We start from the raw sequence: 18,499 nt of genomic DNA, 5'->3' as shown, positions 1-18,499 counted from the left end.
AAGATCGTCGCAGGATCGGTGACATTAATCTCTGAAAATTTCAGAACGATCAGTTGAGCGGTTTGGACTGGAGGCAAGCGGATAGACAAACCAATCAACCAACCAACGAAAACAGAGGCGATCAACGTACTTTTCAAAAAAAAAAAAAAATTGCCAAGTAATAAAAACAATTAAATAGATAAATAGGTAAACTAGAATGCCACTCGGTAGCACGCATACCTCCACCAGGGTGAAAAGTTTATGTTTTGTATCCCACGGATAGGCCGGATCTACATCGAGACTTGACCAAAATCTAATCGGCTTGTTCTTGTCACCTCCTCGACTCATCCGCCAAGTTTTGTCCATGTCCGTCCAAATCTTTTTTCAGATATCGTACTATATTGCTATTGGCCCAATCTCTCAATGGTGAAGTTTATTGTTGAAAATTATAGTATCTGGATCTTTACCAAAATCTAATCAGTTCGTCCTTGTCAAACACCCAACCTGTCCACCAAATTTCATCCAAATCCGTCCATAGCATTTTGAGATATCCTGTTCACAGACAGACAGCGGTGAAAACACAACCTTCCCACCACCTTAGGTGACGGAGGTAATAAAATATGACAAAATATGCACTCTAATTTTGCAGAACTTACAGGTAAGGATTGCCCTCTGGACAATATTTCAACTTTGTTTATACAATCCTGGTGAACTCTGCCATCGTTTCGTTAAATCCAGGAAGAATCCTGTGCACATGCATCACATATCAGCAGTGAACACGATGAATGAGCAGTGAACATCAAGTGCTGTGAACATGATGAATAGGCCATTTATATTACAATGATGGGTCAAATTAAACCGATGAGATGTCGACAATTATATGGAATGAAAGGGTCAGCATGGAACTGTGAAAGTAGCCACAGGGGAGACACTTGGGAGATTGCTGTATAAAAATGTGTGTGTCCTATATTAAAGTGCGCAACTCTTGCACATTGGCCAGCAATCGATGCAAATAGCTCCTCATGGATGCAGTTTGTGTTTTAAAGTCTCTTTATGCCCCCTCTGAAAGCCACACTTTTTTGGTCCATGATGAAATCAATCTTTCCAAATTTCTGATCATTCTATTTCTTATCAAGGGTAACACCTTTGCCACTCTTTTTGGCTCCAATTTCACTCAACAATTTTGGGGAAATTCCCCTTGCAACCATCGACTAACATGCTGCTCCTTGTATATTTAATGAAGAAATTCCGATAAACCCTTCTTTCAGATACCAACAAGACAAACTGTCTTCGACATCTTTGCCGTAATCTTGGAACCCAAAGCTAGTGCCTGTCCGGTACAGTGTGTCCTCCTCTTCAGGAATCTCCCATTAACTTTGGAAACGTGCGCACGTTCTTCCTGTGCAAAAATAAAGGTGTTCGATCCAATCCATCTAACGACAGCCCAAAACACCTTATCTTGAGAAGTCTTTTTTTTTTTTACGGGGAGTGAGAATGTGATCACAACATAGTTCCCGTCCTTCATCAAAACCAAAAAATTCCGTTCCACTTCATGTCCACCACTATCGATTCAGTCAAGCCAGATCGGTACAAGTGATCTGCCCTCATGTCACCAACGTATGATCTTGTGCTCTCGAGTCACTTCAGAAGAGTTTCATTAGACATTTCAAAGACCTTCAAGAAAGTCTGTCACAAAGGCTTTCTTGCTAAACTCGCTCTACACGGCATTGCTCATTTTCCTCATCAACTAGTCATGGACATGGAAAACAATCTTCCAGGGAACTATATTTCTACTGAAGCAGTATATTAAAGTTTGACACACACACACACACACCTTCTTTTGCCATGGGAATAGTGAGGCTAGTAATTGCACTTGGTGGAGGTGTGTGGTGTGTTGTTATTGTAGTTCTTGATTCATCAAAGAGGACTGAAACACTTTCTCAATGCACAACAAGTTTTTATTTTTTATTTTTTTTTGTAGAAAAGTGAGAGAATATGATAAAGTAGCGGAGAGGTTTCCAGGGTGATGATTTACAAGGCTATTGAATGCACATAGCCATAATGGCTCACACGTGTAGTTTGCATCCCTTGACATTTTGAACAGACGTGTGCCTGAAGTGTGCGTTCACGAAACTCTTTAAGGTGGCGTCGCACGGCCAGTCACATGGATCCACAATGCATCGTCAAGTTCACCATTTTAATCAGAATTATTACTTTTCACAAACTAAATTAAGTTTCATGAAAGTGTTTTTTGTTTTTTTTCAGTCAAAATTAACATTTGAACTATAACAAAATTAATTCTTCTAAAACATCATTTGATAAGTCATTACATACTGTAACTTTCAGTTTGATTGAAGGTCATCGAGTTCACTTCAGAGGTCAAAATAACCTGAGACTATACATCCAGTGAATCCATGTCACATGATTATTTTTTACATTTTCAGGTTTTTCACAGTTTGTTGGGTGTGGACACTACTATCTTGTTTGACAAATATCTTGGAGAAAGCCTTGGCATATTGTGTGCAATCATTGTATGTATCAATTCCTCTGGAAGATGTTACATGGTGTTTGCTTCAACATCTGTTAAAATGGTGCTTTATGGAATTTCTTTCTCACTGACTAACAGACATGATGTCATATTCTAGTTTTAGATCATGAAAGAAAAAACATTTTGTTGTGAAGAAAGAAAGACAATGATTCAAATTGCATCCAGTTTCATGATATCCTTTGCAATTGCACCAATTAGTTATTTTTCTAAATGATTCTACATTTTATTTTATTTTCGACTTGTACTCTTTTGTATGCATTCCTGCCATCTCCTTTGGCCTCCCATTTGATGTCGATGATTCATACATGTGTTTTGAGCATATTTCCATGTAATGATTCAATTGCTGTCTGGAGCTGTCGGAATGCAATCATACCTTTAGGACTTGCTTTGAGAGTTTGGAGGAAGGGTTGGGATAGGGGGAGGAGGAGTCAACAGTGAAAGGGCAGCTTGTCTAGAACCTGGTATGGGTTTGCCATTGTGCAGCACAGAGTGGAATCATCTGAGAAGTGGTAGAATCACGAATGTAATGGCCAAGGAAGCGGGTCATGCATGTATCGGGAAAGGATTAGGCCTAGGATAGAAGCATGAACTTCTGAAGGAGGGGGAGTGGACAGCATTACACCTTGGATAGACAGATGAACTTGCAAAGGAGGGGAGTAGACAGGTTTAGGCCTAGGATAGAAGGATGAACTTGTGAAGGAGGGGAGTAGACAGGATTAGGCCTAGGATAGAGGGATGTAGAGTGTACCAGGTGCGGTGGGACGCAAGAAGCACGCGGGCCAGCATCTACTCCGCTTTATTGCGCGACCAGAAGCACACTCTTCCCACCCCTAGCGGGTGAGGCATGATATACGAAAACCCAATCACGTGACACAGCACACTCCTCCCCTCGTAAAATGACCCGTCACATAATGAACGGATAATCACAACATGACCATCGGAAACCCATCAACACTCATAATCCTCCAAGTACCGCGGCCGCACCCTGACCCGCCTCGGACGGGCAGCGCCACCAGACAGCCCAGGCTCAGATGCCTCCCGGCTCGGTCAAGGTGACACCCTCGCCGGACTCGCACTTTCCGCAACACCAGCTACCCCCGACTGCCCAGCCTGCTCGACGTCCCCGGGTAGGACGGCATCAGGCGAAGTCCCCCTCGGCGCCGGCCCAGCCAGCCCCGGCGATACAACGTCAGGTGCCGGCGATACAACCGGTGGGGGTCCCGCATCGTTCGGCTCGGGGAGGTGTGGGGGGGTGACGCTGAACAGCGATCATGCATCTGGTCCACGTGCCGCTTCCACACATCCCCACCATCAGTCCGCACCATGCAATTCGCCGGCCCCAGCACCACAGAGACCACCGCCGGCACCCATTTGGAACCGTGGAAATAATCGCGCACCATTACCCGCTGCCCCACCTCGAAGCTGCGCAGCCGCGTCGGACGCGACATCGCCCCACTCCCCGACCCTCCAGGACGTAGCAAATCCAGCCTGGACCGCAAAGCCCGTCCATAGAGACGAATGGCAGGCGAATCACCCGTGACAGGATGAACTGCGTTCCTGTAATGGAGCAAAAAGACATCGACCACCGCCTGCACAGGTGCAACACCCCCCCTGCGCAAAGCCCGCTTCAACATCTTGACAAACGACTCAGCTTGGCCATTCGTCTCAGGATGATACGGTGCGGACCTTAGATGTCGAATACCATTCTGGCGCATAAACTCATCAAATACACCCGCGATGAACTGCGGACCATTATCAGAGACCAGGATCTCCGGCAACCCTTTATTAGCAAAGATCGTCCGCAGCTTCTCTACTGTAATGTTTGCTGAAGTATGCTGCATTACTACAACCTCCGGCCATTTAGAGAATGCATCAATCACAATCAAAAACATCTTGCCATTAACCGGTCCCACAAAATCTACATGGACCCTCTGCCAAGCTCGGTCTGGCACAGGCCAGAGACCCGAAGCTCGACGCGGGTTATCAGCATCTGTCTGGCACGTGGCGCAACGCTTAACCAACTGCTCAATGTCTTTGTCCAACCCCAGCCACCACAACAGGCTACGAGCAAGACTCTTGGTCTTCACGACGTCAAGGTGACTGACATGCAGTTCTTCCAAACACCGCTGCCTGAACCTCGGTGGAATCACGGTCCTCATTCCCCACATTACGCACCGTTGGACCAACGACAGCTCCACTGCGCGTGACGTGAAAGGTTGAAATGCCGGTGTCGAAGGCAGATCGCTCCAATTCCCCGTAGAAATCGCCTGGACGACACGGGCAAGCACCGGATCACGAGCCGATTCCACCGCGACCTGCCTGGCCGTGACCGGCCCGCTTTGGACCTGGTCCAGCGCGAACACATCGACCCGGTCGCCCAACTCAGACGCAGCTGGACTCTCTGCACACGGCAAGCGTGAGAGCCCGTCGCAGTTAGCATGCTTCTCGGTGCTTCGGAACTGAATATCAGAATCGTAAGCACCCAGAAACAGACACCACCGCTGTATTCGCGCGGCTGCTACCACTGGCACCCCGCGTTCGGGTCTCAGGATGAATTGAAGCGGTTTGTGATCCGTCTGTAAAGTGAAATGCCGCCCCAGCAGATATTGATGAAACCTCTGCACACCCCAGACGAGGATGAGAGCCTCACGCTCAATCTGGGCATATCCGCGCTCTGCTGTGGACAGGGTCCGGGATGCAAAACAAACAGGCCGCTCGGAACCATCGTCCATCCTGTGGGAGAGCACTGCCCCGATGCCATATGCAGAGCTGTCGCATGCCAATAGGAGCGGACGCGCAGGCTCGTAGTGCACGAGGACCATATCCTCTGTGAGCAGCCGCTTGACGCGGTCGAACGACGCCTGGTGTGCAGGCCCCCAAGCCCAGCGCTCGTCCTTCTTGAGCAACCGCGTTAACGGCGCAAGTTGTGAGCTGAGCCCGCGCACTAACCTTTGGTAATACTGGGCCATGCCAATGAACGAGCGCAGCTGCGTCTTGTCGCGAGGCGGTGGCATGTGCTGAATCGCCTCCACCTTCCGAGGACCTTTCAACAGCCCCTCCGGCGTGATGATGTGCCCGAGGTATTCCAAGCGCTGCTTGAAGAACGCGCACTTGTCCCTGTTTAAGCGCAGGCCGCATGCTTCTAGCTTTGTCAGCACTCGGGCAATGTTCGCAAGATGCTCATCCGCCGTTTTCCCCGCAATGAGCACATCGTCCAGGTAGGTCTGAGCGGGCAGGCCAATGCAAACCTGATCCATGGCTTTCTGCCACAAAGCTGGGGCTGAAGCAATCCCAAAACAGAGTCGGGTATATCGATAGAGTCCTTGACACGTGTTGATTGTCAAAAGCTCGCTACTCCCGGGATCCATCGGCAGGTGAAAATATGCATCACGCAGGTCTAGCTTCGTGAAGTATTGACTCCCTGCCAATCGCGCATATATCTCATCGATTGACGGCAGTGGATATTGCTCCACGCTGAGCCCCGGGTTAACCATGGATTTGAAGTCCCCGCACAATCGGACGTCTCCATTCCGTTTCAGCACCGTGACAACCGGGGTGGCCCAATCCGAGCACGACACCCGTTCGATCACTCCACAGGCCTCCAGCCTATCCAGTTCACCCTTGACCTTGTCCCGCAGGGCATACGGCACTGGACGCGGTTTACAAAACCGAGGAACCACCCCCTCCTTCAAGAAGAGTTTCGTCTCCATGCCCTTGAGTTTCCCAAGGTCGTCGCTAAACAACCCTTGATGTCTTTGAAGAATCTCCTCCAACTGATCCTCCCACTGGCTTGGCACGGGTTGCACAAGGTGAACTGCGGCCCAGTCTAGCCTGATGCGGGTCATCCAATCTCGGCCGAGGAGAGACGGCCCCCTCCCCCGTACGACGTACACCCGAAGTGTGGCGACCTGGCCTTGGTACCGCACAGACACGTCTGCCATCCCGACTGGCGTTATCTTCTCGCGGGTGTACGTGAACAGCGTGAGGTTCGACCTGATAAGCTTCAAGCCGTTGAGTCTACGCGTGGTCTGTTCGCCGATGAGCGACACCGCTGCTCCCGTATCGACCTGGAACGTGATCGGCGTTTCGTTCACTTCGACTTCCACCGTCATCAGGCGCGCCGTCGCCGGGCCAATTGAAAACAGGCTCAACAACGGCCGCTGGTTCCGCCCCGAGTCGCGTCGCACATTGCCGTCCACGACTTTAACGGTGGCCGACGCCCCACGGCACACGCGCCAAATGACCCACCTTGTGACAATTCAAACACATGTTGCCTTTACACGGGCATGCATGGCACAGGTGTCGACCTCCACATCCCAAGCATGTCCGCGGGGTCACCCCGCCGCACGCGCGGCCGCGTGGCGACGTCCGACCCGCATCGAAGGTCGTGCGCGCGTCCCGGGGTGCTCGCGACCCCGCGTGGCCGGTGATGGCTCGAACATCCCCGCGAGTCTGCTCGACCGCCGTAGCCGTGGTGACCGCCGAGTCGAATGTAATGGCTTCACCCTTCAGCCGTAAAACCGCTGAAACCATTTTCGCATCTTGTAAACCAGCAATAAAACGATCTCTGAGCCGAGCTGACCGCTCCCCCGCCGGGAACTTGCAGGCCACGGAAGAATGCTTAATCCGCGCCACGAACTCAGCGACGCGTTCCTCTGCCCCTTTCGAGAGGCGATCGAACTGGAATCAAGCGAGCTGCAACGACTTCTTCGGCGCCATGTGTGCTTTCATTTTCTCCACAACGTCCCGAAACGCCAGCCCGTCATCCCGGGGCCTGTTCGGTGCCACTAAATCACCCAGCAGCCGATAATGCTCCGGCGAAAGCGAAGCGAGCAAGATCGACTTCTGCTTGCTCTCGTCGACCACATCGTTCGCGTGGAAATAGCATTCCAATTGCTCCGAAAACAATTCGAAGTCGTCCCCGTCGAAAACGGGCATAAGTCCGTATTCAACCATCCTCGTCAGCCAACTAGAGTGTACCAGGTGCGGTGGGACACAAGAAGCACGCGGGCCACCATCTACTCCGCTTTATTGCGCCACCAGAAGCACACTCTTCCCACCCCTAGCGGGCGAGGCATGATATACGAAAACCCAATCACGTGACACAGCACAGGATGAACCTGTGAAGGAAGGGAGTAGACAGGATTAGGCCGAGGATAGAAGGATGAACTTGGGAAGGAAGGGAGTAGACAAGATTAGGCCTCGGATAGAAGGATGAACCTGTGAAGGAGGGGAGTAGACAGGATTAGGCCTCGGATAGAAGGATGAACTTGTGAAGAAGGGGAGTAGACAGGATTTGGCCTAGGATAGGAGGATGAACTTGTGAAGGAGGGGAGTGGACAGCATTAGGCCTAGGATACAAGGATGATCTTGTGAAGGAGGGGAGTGGACAGCATTTGACCTCGGATGGAAGGATGAACTTATGAAGGAGGGGAGTAGACAGGTTTAGGCCTAGGATAGAAGGATGAACTTATGAAGGAGGGGAGTAGACAGGATTTGGCCTAGGATAGGAGGATGAACTTGTGAAGGAGGGGAGTGGACAGCATTAGGCCTTGGATAAAAGGATGATCTTGTGAAGGAGGGGAGTGGACAGGATTTGGCCAAGGATAAAAGGATGAACTTGTGAAGGAGGGGAGTAGACAGGATTTGACCTCGGATAGAAGGATGAACCTGTGAAGGAGGGGAGTAGACAGGATTCAGCCTACATCGGATGAACTTGTGAAGGAGGGGAGTAGACAGCATTTGACCTTGGATAGAAGGATGAACCTGTGAAGGAGGGGAGTAGACAGGATTAGACCTCAGATTGAAGGATGAACCTGTGAAGGAGGGGAGTCGACAGGATTAGGCCTCGGATAGAAGGATGAACTTGTGAAGGAGAGGAGTAGACAGAATTAAGCCTCGGATAGAAGGATGAACCTGTGAAGGAAGGGAGTAGACAGGATTAGGCCGAGGATAGAAGGATGAACTTGGGAAGGAGGGGAGTAGACAGAATTAAGCCTCGGATAGAAGGATGAACCTGTGAAGGAAGGGAGTAGACAGGATTAGGCCTCGGATAGAAGGATGAACCTGTGAAGGAAGGGAGTAGACAGGATTAGGCCTCGGATAGAAGGATGAACCTGTGAAGGAGGGGAGTAGACAGGATTTGGCCTAGGATAGGAGGATGAACTTGTGAAGGAGGGGAGTGGACAGCATTAGGCCTCGGATAAAAGGATGATCTTGTGAAGGAGGGGAGTGGACAGCATTTGACCTCGGATGGAAGGATGAACTTATGAAGGAGGGGAGTAGACAGGTTTAGGCCTAGGATAGAAGGATGAACTTATGAAGGAGGGGAGTAGACAGGATTTGGCCTAGGATAGGAGGATGAACTTGTGAAGGAGGGGAGTGGACAGCATTAGGCCTTGGATAAAAGGATGATCTTGTGAAGGAGGGGAGTGGACAGCATTTGGCCAAGGATAAAAGGATGAACTTGTGAAGGAGGGGAGTAGACAGGATTTGACCTCGGATAGAAGGATGAACCTGTGAAGGAGGGGAGTAGACAGGATTCAGCCTACATAGGAGGATGAACTTGTGAAGGAGGGGAGTAGACAGCATTTGACCTTGGATAGAAGGATGAACCTGTGAAGGAGGGGAGTAGACAGGATTAGACCTCAGATTGAAGGATGAACCTGTGAAGGAGGGGAGTCGACAGGATTAGGCCTCGGATAGAAGGATGAACTTGTGAAGGAGGGGAGTAGACAGAATTAAGCCTCGGATAGAAGGATGAACCTGTGAAGGAAGGGAGTAGACAGGATTAGGCCGAGGATAGAAGGATGAACCTGTGAAGGAGGGGAGTAGACAGGATTAGACCTCAGATTGAAGGATGAACCTGTGAAGGAGGGGAGTCGACAGGATTAGACCTCAGATTGAAGGATGAACCTGTGAAGGAGGGGAGTAGACAGGATTAGACCTCAGATTGAAGGATGAACCTGTGAAGGAGGGGAGTCGACAGGATTAGGCCTCGGATAGAAGGATGAACTTGTGAAGGAGGGAGTAGACAGAATTAAGCCTCGGATAGAAGGATGAACCTGTGAAGGAAGGGAGTAGACAGGATTAGGCCGAGGATAGAAGGATGAACTTGGGAAGGAAGGGAGTAGACAGGATTAGGCCTCGGATAGAAGGATGAACCTGTGAAGGAGGGGAGTAGACAGGATTTGGCCTAGGATAGGAGGATGAACTTGTGAAGGAGGGGAGTGGACAGCATTAGGCCTAGGATAAAAGGATGATCTTGTGAAGGAGGAGAGTAGACAGGATTTGGCCGAGGATAGGTGGATGAACTTGTGAAGGAGGGGAGTGGACAGCATTTGGCCAAGGATAAAAGGATGAACTTGTAAAGGAGGGGAGTAGACAGGATTTGGCCTCAGATAGAAGGATGAACTTGGGAAGGATGGGAGTAGACAGGATTAGGCTTCGGATAGAAGGATGAACTTGGGAAGGATGGGAGTAGACAGGATTAGGCTTCGGATAGAAGGATGAACTTGGGAAGGATGGGAGTAGACAGGATTAGGCTTCGGATAGAAGGATGAACCTGTGAAGGAAAGGAGTAGACAGGATTAGGCCTACATAGAAGGATGAACTTGGGAAGGATGGGAGTAGACAGGATTAGGCTTCGGATAGAAGGATGAACCTGTGAAGGAGGGGAGTAGACAGGATTAGGCCTCGGATAGAAGGATGAACTTGTGAAGAAGGGGAGTAGACAGGATTTGGCCTAGGATAGGAGGATGAACTTGTGAAGGAGGGGAGTGGACAGCATTAGGCCTAGGATAAAAGGATGATCTTGTGAAGGAGGGGAGTGGACAGCATTTGACCTCGGATGGAAGGATGAACTTATGAAGGAGGGGAGTAGACTGGTTTAGGCCTAGGATAGAAGGATGAACTTATGAAGGAGGGGAGTAGACAGGATTTGGCCTAGGATAGGAGGATGAACTTGTGAAGGAGGGGAGTGGACAGCATTAGGCCTTGGATAAGAGGATGATCTTGTGAAGGAGGGGAGTGGACAGGATTTGGCCAAGGATAAAAGGATGAACTTGTGAAGGAGGGGAGTAGACAGGATTTGACCTCGGATAGAAGGATGAACCTGTGAAGGAGGGGAGTAGACAGGATTCAGCCTACATCGGATGAACTTGTGAAGGAGGGGAGTAGACAGCATTTGACCTTGGATAGAAGGATGAACCTGTGAAGGAGGGGAGTAGACAGGATTAGACCTCAGATTGAAGGATGAACCTGTGAAGGAGGGGAGTCGACAGGATTAGGCCTCGGATAGAAGGATGAACTTGTGAAGGAGAGGAGTAGACAGAATTAAGCCTCGGATAGAAGGATGAACCTGTGAAGGAAGGGAGTAGACAGGATTAGGCCGAGGATAGAAGGATGAACTTGGGAAGGAGGGGAGTAGACAGAATTAAGCCTCGGATAGAAGGATGAACCTGTGAAGGAAGGGAGTAGACAGGATTAGGCCTCGGATAGAAGGATGAACCTGTGAAGGAGGGGAGTAGACAGGATTTGGCCTAGGATAGGAGGATGAACTTGTGAAGGAGGGGAGTGGACAGCATTAGGCCTCGGATAAAAGGATGATCTTGTGAAGGAGGGGAGTGGACAGCATTTGACCTCGGATGGAAGGATGAACTTATGAAGGAGGGGAGTAGACAGGTTTAGGCCTAGGATAGAAGGATGAACTTATGAAGGAGGGGAGTAGACAGGATTTGGCCTAGGATAGGAGGATGAACTTGTGAAGGAGGGGAGTGGACAGCATTAGGCCTTGGATAAAAGGATGATCTTGTGAAGGAGGGGAGTGGACAGCATTTGGCCAAGGATAAAAGGATGAACTTGTGAAGGAGGGGAGTAGACAGGATTTGACCTCGGATAGAAGGATGAACCTGTGAAGGAGGGGAGTAGACAGGATTCAGCCTACATAGGAGGATGAACTTGTGAAGGAGGGGAGTAGACAGCATTTGACCTTGGATAGAAGGATGAACCTGTGAAGGAGGGGAGTAGACAGGATTAGACCTCAGATTGAAGGATGAACCTGTGAAGGAGGGGAGTCGACAGGATTAGGCCTCGGATAGAAGGATGAACTTGTGAAGGAGGGGAGTAGACAGAATTAAGCCTCGGATAGAAGGATGAACCTGTGAAGGAAGGGAGTAGACAGGATTAGGCCGAGGATAGAAGGATGAACCTGTGAAGGAGGGGAGTAGACAGGATTAGACCTCAGATTGAAGGATGAACCTGTGAAGGAGGGGAGTCGACAGGATTAGACCTCAGATTGAAGGATGAACCTGTGAAGGAGGGGAGTAGACAGGATTAGACCTCAGATTGAAGGATGAACCTGTGAAGGAGGGGAGTCGACAGGATTAGGCCTCGGATAGAAGGATGAACTTGTGAAGGAGGGGAGTAGACAGAATTAAGCCTCGGATAGAAGGATGAACCTGTGAAGGAAGGGAGTAGACAGGATTAGGCCGAGGATAGAAGGATGAACTTGGGAAGGAAGGGAGTAGACAGGATTAGGCCTCGGATAGAAGGATGAACCTGTGAAGGAGGGGAGTAGACAGGATTTGGCCTAGGATAGGAGGATGAACTTGTGAAGGAGGGGAGTGGACAGCATTAGGCCTAGGATAAAAGGATGATCTTGTGAAGGAGGAGAGTAGACAGGATTTGGCCGAGGATAGGTGGATGAACTTGTGAAGGAGGGGAGTGGACAGCATTTGGCCAAGGATAAAAGGATGAACTTGTAAAGGAGGGGAGTAGACAGGATTTGGCCTCAGATAGAAGGATGAACTTGGGAAGGATGGGAGTAGACAGGATTAGGCTTCGGATAGAAGGATGAACTTGGGAAGGATGGGAGTAGACAGGATTAGGCTTCGGATAGAAGGATGAACTTGGGAAGGATGGGAGTAGACAGGATTAGGCTTCGGATAGAAGGATGAACCTGTGAAGGAAAGGAGTAGACAGGATTAGGCCTACATAGAAGGATGAACTTGGGAAGGATGGGAGTAGACAGGATTAGGCTTCGGATAGAAGGATGAACCTGTGAAGGATGGGAGTAGACAGGATTAGGCCTACATAGAAGGATGAACTTGTGAGGAGTTGATTAGACTTGGAGAAACAAACTCAAGAGCTATTGTCATTTTTTTTTGGAAGAGATAGGCAGAGGTAGAAGTGGTGCATATCCACTTTTGTTTGGGCTTTACTTGAGCCAACTTGTCAGTGGGGTTGTATTGTAAAATCTCTGCACATATCTCAGCAGCCTTCGAAGGATGCTGAGTGAAGCAAATGTGTTAATTGAGATGTGTGGCAAATCCATGAAGAGCAAGTAAGGTTTGAGTGCATGTTTGACATTATTAGGTCACATAAATAACTTTTCTTGTTTTCAAAGATGTGGATAGGAAAGTTGACCAGACTCCATTAGTGGTGCTGCTTTACAGAAGACCGGAGCTGAATCAATTTGCTGTAGAATCGGAACAAGAAGTTGGGATGAGTAGTGCAGAGTCCATTTTAGCAATGATGGTATCTGATTGCTGGTGAAGATTGGTGCGAGGGCATAGCCATCTGCCATTGGATGAGGAAGTGGAATTGTTTTATCATATAATGCATTCTTGCTGACTTGCGTTGATCAGTTTATTGTTTAAAAAAAGGAATCATTTTTCTATTAGTTCGACTTCTGTATAATGGGACGTTCCACTTATTTTGCTGTTCTCTGTTTGACTCCATTAGGTGTAAATGGTACCCAGAGTGCTCTGGGAAGTGGTGTGGTTGTGTTTGTCTGTAGTCAAATCTGCTGTTGTCTCATGTATTGCTCTGCACGTGTGTGTAATGTTTCAACTCCCCCATGAGTCTTTGATCCTGTAGAAAAAAAAAAACCAACATGATTTTTGGGAATTTTCAAATCCAAACTAGATGATTATCGACGTGGTGTTAAAAATTGCCATTTTTGGCTCGATCTTTTTGGAATAACTGATCAAAGAAAGACAAAACTATTGCACGCTTTGAGGACATAGCATTTGTCCTCTCTTCACTATCAACAATACAAGGAATTCTAAAGCCCTAAATAACCTGCATCCATGTTTCGGATTCTCTAGGACAGCTCCGCAATGTGCAATCCAATGAACCCGAAATTCTGTACATTGACAGAAGGTTTTGAAATGGTAATGAGGCTGAAATGTTGTCAGTAGTTGGTCTTCACACGTGATGTGATGAATTACCTTCATAGTGATATCCCAAATTGTTTTGATTCTTTTGTCAGGAATCTAAGTTGTAGCCAAAATTCTGTACAGACATTTGCATCGATAAGGCTGCAGTGAAGGCAATCATTCTTCACTGCACGTCTTAAATGTCATCAACGAAGTGATATGCCTTTCATTGTATCATTCTTTAATCTCGAGAATGCAATCTCATATAAAACCAAAACTTTTGCATAGATCTCTTGTGAAGACTCAGAAATAGCAAATTAGTTATTCCTAATCACTCTTTAATGATGTTTGTACTCCACGCTGCCGATTCAATATTTTTTGGGGGAACTTATACGGAAGTTACATAAAAGGAAAGGGATGTGGGGTACGGACAATAAATGTTCCATCCCTATTTATTCTACTTCTTGTCAAGTACGAAGGTGACTGTTACGATCGGGGCATTTTTGGCCATCTTGGCATGCAGGAAGGATGAAAGACCTCTTTGTTGAAGGATGTCTCAACATTGAGATTTTTGAAGACGCTTCAAATTTTTAGCAACGACACGGAAGCGTAAAATGTTTAACTTGAGATTTCCACGTGTCATTGAACTAGAAGGAAGTCGAGGGCACGCCATCGCCAATCCCCACGCTTCCCACCTAAAGCAAAGTTGAAAGATGGCACAACGTTCCACCAGTATTAACCCAACATGAAAACTTGAATTAATTTTTCTTTCTTCCCATTTTGACCTCTGTTGCCCTAAGTCCACACCCCCCATGGGGAATTGTTATTTCAGGCATTCCCCAATGTTGAGTGCTCTACAACGTTTCATTAATAATGTAGTCGTAATTGCATTTTTTTTGGTGTTTGACCTTTTGCCCCTGTCTCAGGAGGCGGGGCCAAAAGTGATCCTGTTTTTGCACCTTCATGTGGTGTGGTAACTATCAAGTTTGGTGAATTTCTGCACAACCGTCTAGGAGGAGATACATGACCTTGACGGACGAACGGACAGACGGAGCCGATTACAACATCCCCCGTGTGTTTTCTCAAAAAGCGTGGGGATAACAAAGTCCAATACAAGTTACTCCCATGGCTTGCCATTGCTCCACTGTGAAGCCAACATTTGCTGATTACGTGCTATGACGTACTGGTTTGATCGGAGAAAATGACTGATCAGGGCAAATTTGATCGTTTAAGCTGCTGTGCTACTGCTGTATGGTTTCCATTAATCGTCTTCATTCCTTTCTTCTGTTTCAGACCGTGAGGACCAGTCAATTCTTTGCACGTGAGTGTGAGATTTTCCACACCAACTGTGGTTGTTGTTGTTATTATTATTATTTTTTTGCAGCTTGCCTTGCTTGTTTTTCACTTTTTTTAAAAAATACAGTCGTTGGTAAAGCATTTTTATTGAGAAAATCTAAACCATTTTATCTCCCCCCTGCTATTCCTATCATTATTTTACTGTACTCTATTTGATTTGCCCCCTCCCCACTGCCTTTCTTGATTGAGGAATGCCCATGGTCCCTTGTTAAAATTGCACTTTTTAGCAAATGTTAAAGAACAATTTTTGGACGTGATCCCTGCAGTGCTGCAAACTAGCATAAACACAGGGTTCTCGAACTCGGCATAAAGTTCTCTTCATTCATTACAGCTGATGTCTCACCAATGCAGGACTTGGGCTCAAAACCTTGTGATTAGAGGTCCAACTACTGTTGAGCAAAATTTAATAGTCATTCATGAGGTTTATAAAATTCCACTTCAAATCATTAATTGCTAAAAAAAAAAAAAACATGCAAACAGCTTGTGAAGGTCATATCACTCACTTCATTTGTTCATTTCACTTTCATTGTCCGTTTGACTTTGGTGAGCCAATTTTTGATGGTTTTAGTTTTGTGCCAAAATGGTGACCAACCTAGTGTCACGTAAAACAAATTGGGAAAAGTGTAATTGTGAAAGGGATAGCCTTTGTCAGATATATCTCCAGCAGAGCATTGCTGCTCTATTCTTTGGATGTATGCCAAGAATTCCACTGGATGTTTGCCATGATGTATGTGCTGACCTTGAGGATTTCTCATAAAGGTTTTGTGTTTGCCCCGTTCCATTTCTCTCTTTTGCTTCCTTACACGATTTCTGTCACTGGAAAGATTTGTCATTGTTTATCTTTTTATTTTTTAATGCTGAAATAACATTTCCTCATGATAAGTTTTTCAATGAAGTTTGCTGCATTCTGACCAAGCAAAGCTCGGCTATATCTTCTGACTTGTCCCTTTGTTTGCTTGTATGGCAACAACTGTCTGAGAACCCACCCCATCATTTTCTCCAGTTCCTCGTGATTTTATAAAGAGGGTGAGTGTTGATGTGCCACCATATGAGCTTGGCATTAAGCCCTCATCACTGCAGTGAGTTCATTCATGTCGAATGCCCAGCCACCGATGTTGAGATGAAGCCAATTATATTGATTTCATTTCAGTAAGGAAATCTTTTCAAGCTTCTGTAATTGCCATCCAAGCGAGGTTTCTCAATCATGGCAGTATTTTATTTGAGGTGGTGCTTGTATTTTAAAGTTTTGTTGTTTTTAAATTTTTTTATTTTATTCTATTTTTACCTCTGCCACCGAGGGTGAAGGAGGTTATGTTTTTCACCCCTGTCTGTCTTTGTTTGTCTGTGTGTGTGTGTTTGTCTGTCTGTGTACAGGATATCTCAAAAAGTTGTGGACGGATCCAGATGAAATTTGGTGGGAAGGTTGGGTGTGTGACAAGGACAAACTGATTAGATTTTGATGAAGATCCGAATCTGGATCTGGATACGATAATTATTTAATTTTTAAAGTGATTCTTCACCATTGAGAGATAGTGCCAAAAATGATATTGTACTGTATAGCATGATATTTCAAAAATGTATTGGGCCCGATATGTTCTTGTGGATCAGGCATTACGTGACGGAGGATCTACCGAGTGCCCTTCTTGTTTTTAATATGATTATTATCAACAGAGTTCACATTTCTTTCTTCCTTACCTATCTGACATTGCAAATTTTAAAATATTTTATGACAAAACAATAATCTCCTGTGTTCAACATTCCAAGTCTCACAACAACAATATTGACCATTCCAATTATTGCATCGTTGACCATTCCAATCAAAGGAAAACATCACAATTAAACACCCAAATTGTCATTTTTGTGACAAAGCTTTGTCGTACTATATATATATATATATATATATATATATATATATATATATATATATATATATATATATATATATATATATATATATATATATATATATATATATAGGCATTTAATGGAAGAGACGTGTTTGTATGCAAGTTTGTCATTTCAAGGTTTGTTTGTTTTTCCTAAGAAAATTGGCATTCAACACTAACATCTAAAATCTAAATAAACTTTCCCCTATAGGATAGGGGAAGGGTTTATTCCTGTTGTATGGTTTGTTTCTACAATTAGTGCCTCCAGTTTTTATTGGTACAGAGTTTACTAGACCCTGAGGAGTACCAAACCACCATTTTCGCCTTTTTTTGCTCTTATTTTTTTACTTTTTTTTCTTTTTCTCAGCAGCCACTTGTCCGATGACACAAAATTTTGATGGAAGGAGTGACCCACCCCCTACCCCCACGGAGAATATTTTAATTATAATAGTGACACCATAGGTCATGTGATTATGGCAGCTATCTTGCATTAATCACAAAAAAATTAAGCATTATATCCTTGAAACTGCTGATTGGAAAAATTTAATACTTGGCACATCTCATTCTAATCCCAATGGGGAATTGGGGATTGTAAGAATGATGTCATCGGTGAAGTGGTAGATCAGCCATATATGGTTTAATCAACATCCTTGTTTACTATTGAGATTCAGTGTGTATGTCCTGGCTGTAACATTTTTACCAATTGAGCTTTTGTCATCAAATCTTTAACAAACCTATATTATGAGATTGTGGAGAACACATTAATAAATTGTACTTTTTCTTTTTTTTAAACTGTTGTTTTCGTCAAGTTTAGTTCGAGTACAAAGTGGACGTGGAAGGGCTTTGCATTTTGAGACGCTTTCCAGTTTTTTATTTTTCTTCCTGCACTCCTAATGTCCAAGCTGTGTCTCGAAGATGGCTGGGTCTTTCAGAATGTAATTTTGCTTCAATGATGTGAATAGAAAGTATGTGGGGTTTAAATTTTCTGATCTTGACTTATTTTTAAGGTCATGACCTAATTATATACTTTAACATTTCTCACCATAACTCGACAAAGGATTCTCCGATCAGAACAAAATGGCTCAATTTTGCCAAGACTTTATCTCAGACCGCTTAGCTTTCCAAGATATTCTTGCATTATAGTAGTGGACCTACACTGAAGTTGTGCTCCTGATACTTGATTCATGTCCTTGACCTACATTTTTCGGATTGTGACCTAATTAACAAAAAACACCTTTTTGATCATAAGTTGAATAATTTTCCTCTGATTTTCATGACGTTGAGTTTTATGGATAGTTTGGCAATGCGGACACATTTCCTTAATTTACACTCTATCCCGAAATGTTGAAGGTCAAGGTCATACGGTGGTCCAAAAAAAAATATGGTCATCATTGGATCGTGGGCCAAGAGTAAGTCACGGGTGATCGCTAAGGGAGAGCCGGGGGAGGCTTACCCTTGGCGATCGCTTTGTAAATGCAGATATCCAGTTTCATTCTCCACCCACGCAGCAGGAGATGGGATTGTGTTTGTGTGCGTGCATGCATGTGTCCATCCATTTCCATCCAAGGCAT

The 18,499-nt window shown here is 46.0% G+C and overlaps 1 protein-coding gene across 11 annotated transcripts in view; it reads left to right on the top strand.

Moving 5' to 3' along the window:
- Positions 1-18,499, top strand: part of LOC147034722 (myosin-10-like) — a 242,334-nt gene that overhangs the window by 75,670 nt on the left and 148,165 nt on the right. For all 11 annotated transcript variants that reach the window (XM_085887757.1, XM_085887728.1, XM_085887750.1 and 8 more), the window contains exon 5: positions 14,980-15,007. In XM_085887757.1, coding sequence (XP_085743883.1) covers positions 14,980-15,007 — 28 coding nt within the window. The remainder of the gene's footprint in view (positions 1-14,979; positions 15,008-18,499) is intronic.

The sequence above is a fragment of the Eptatretus burgeri genome, chromosome 1, assembly GCF_056783735.1.
Source record: "Eptatretus burgeri isolate ZD-2024b chromosome 1, Ebu_testis_v1, whole genome shotgun sequence".
NCBI classification, from domain to species: Eukaryota; Metazoa; Chordata; class Myxini; order Myxiniformes; family Myxinidae; genus Eptatretus; species Eptatretus burgeri.
Note: the sequence above shows the minus strand (reverse complement) of the source record. Positions and strands in the feature narration are given on the sequence as shown.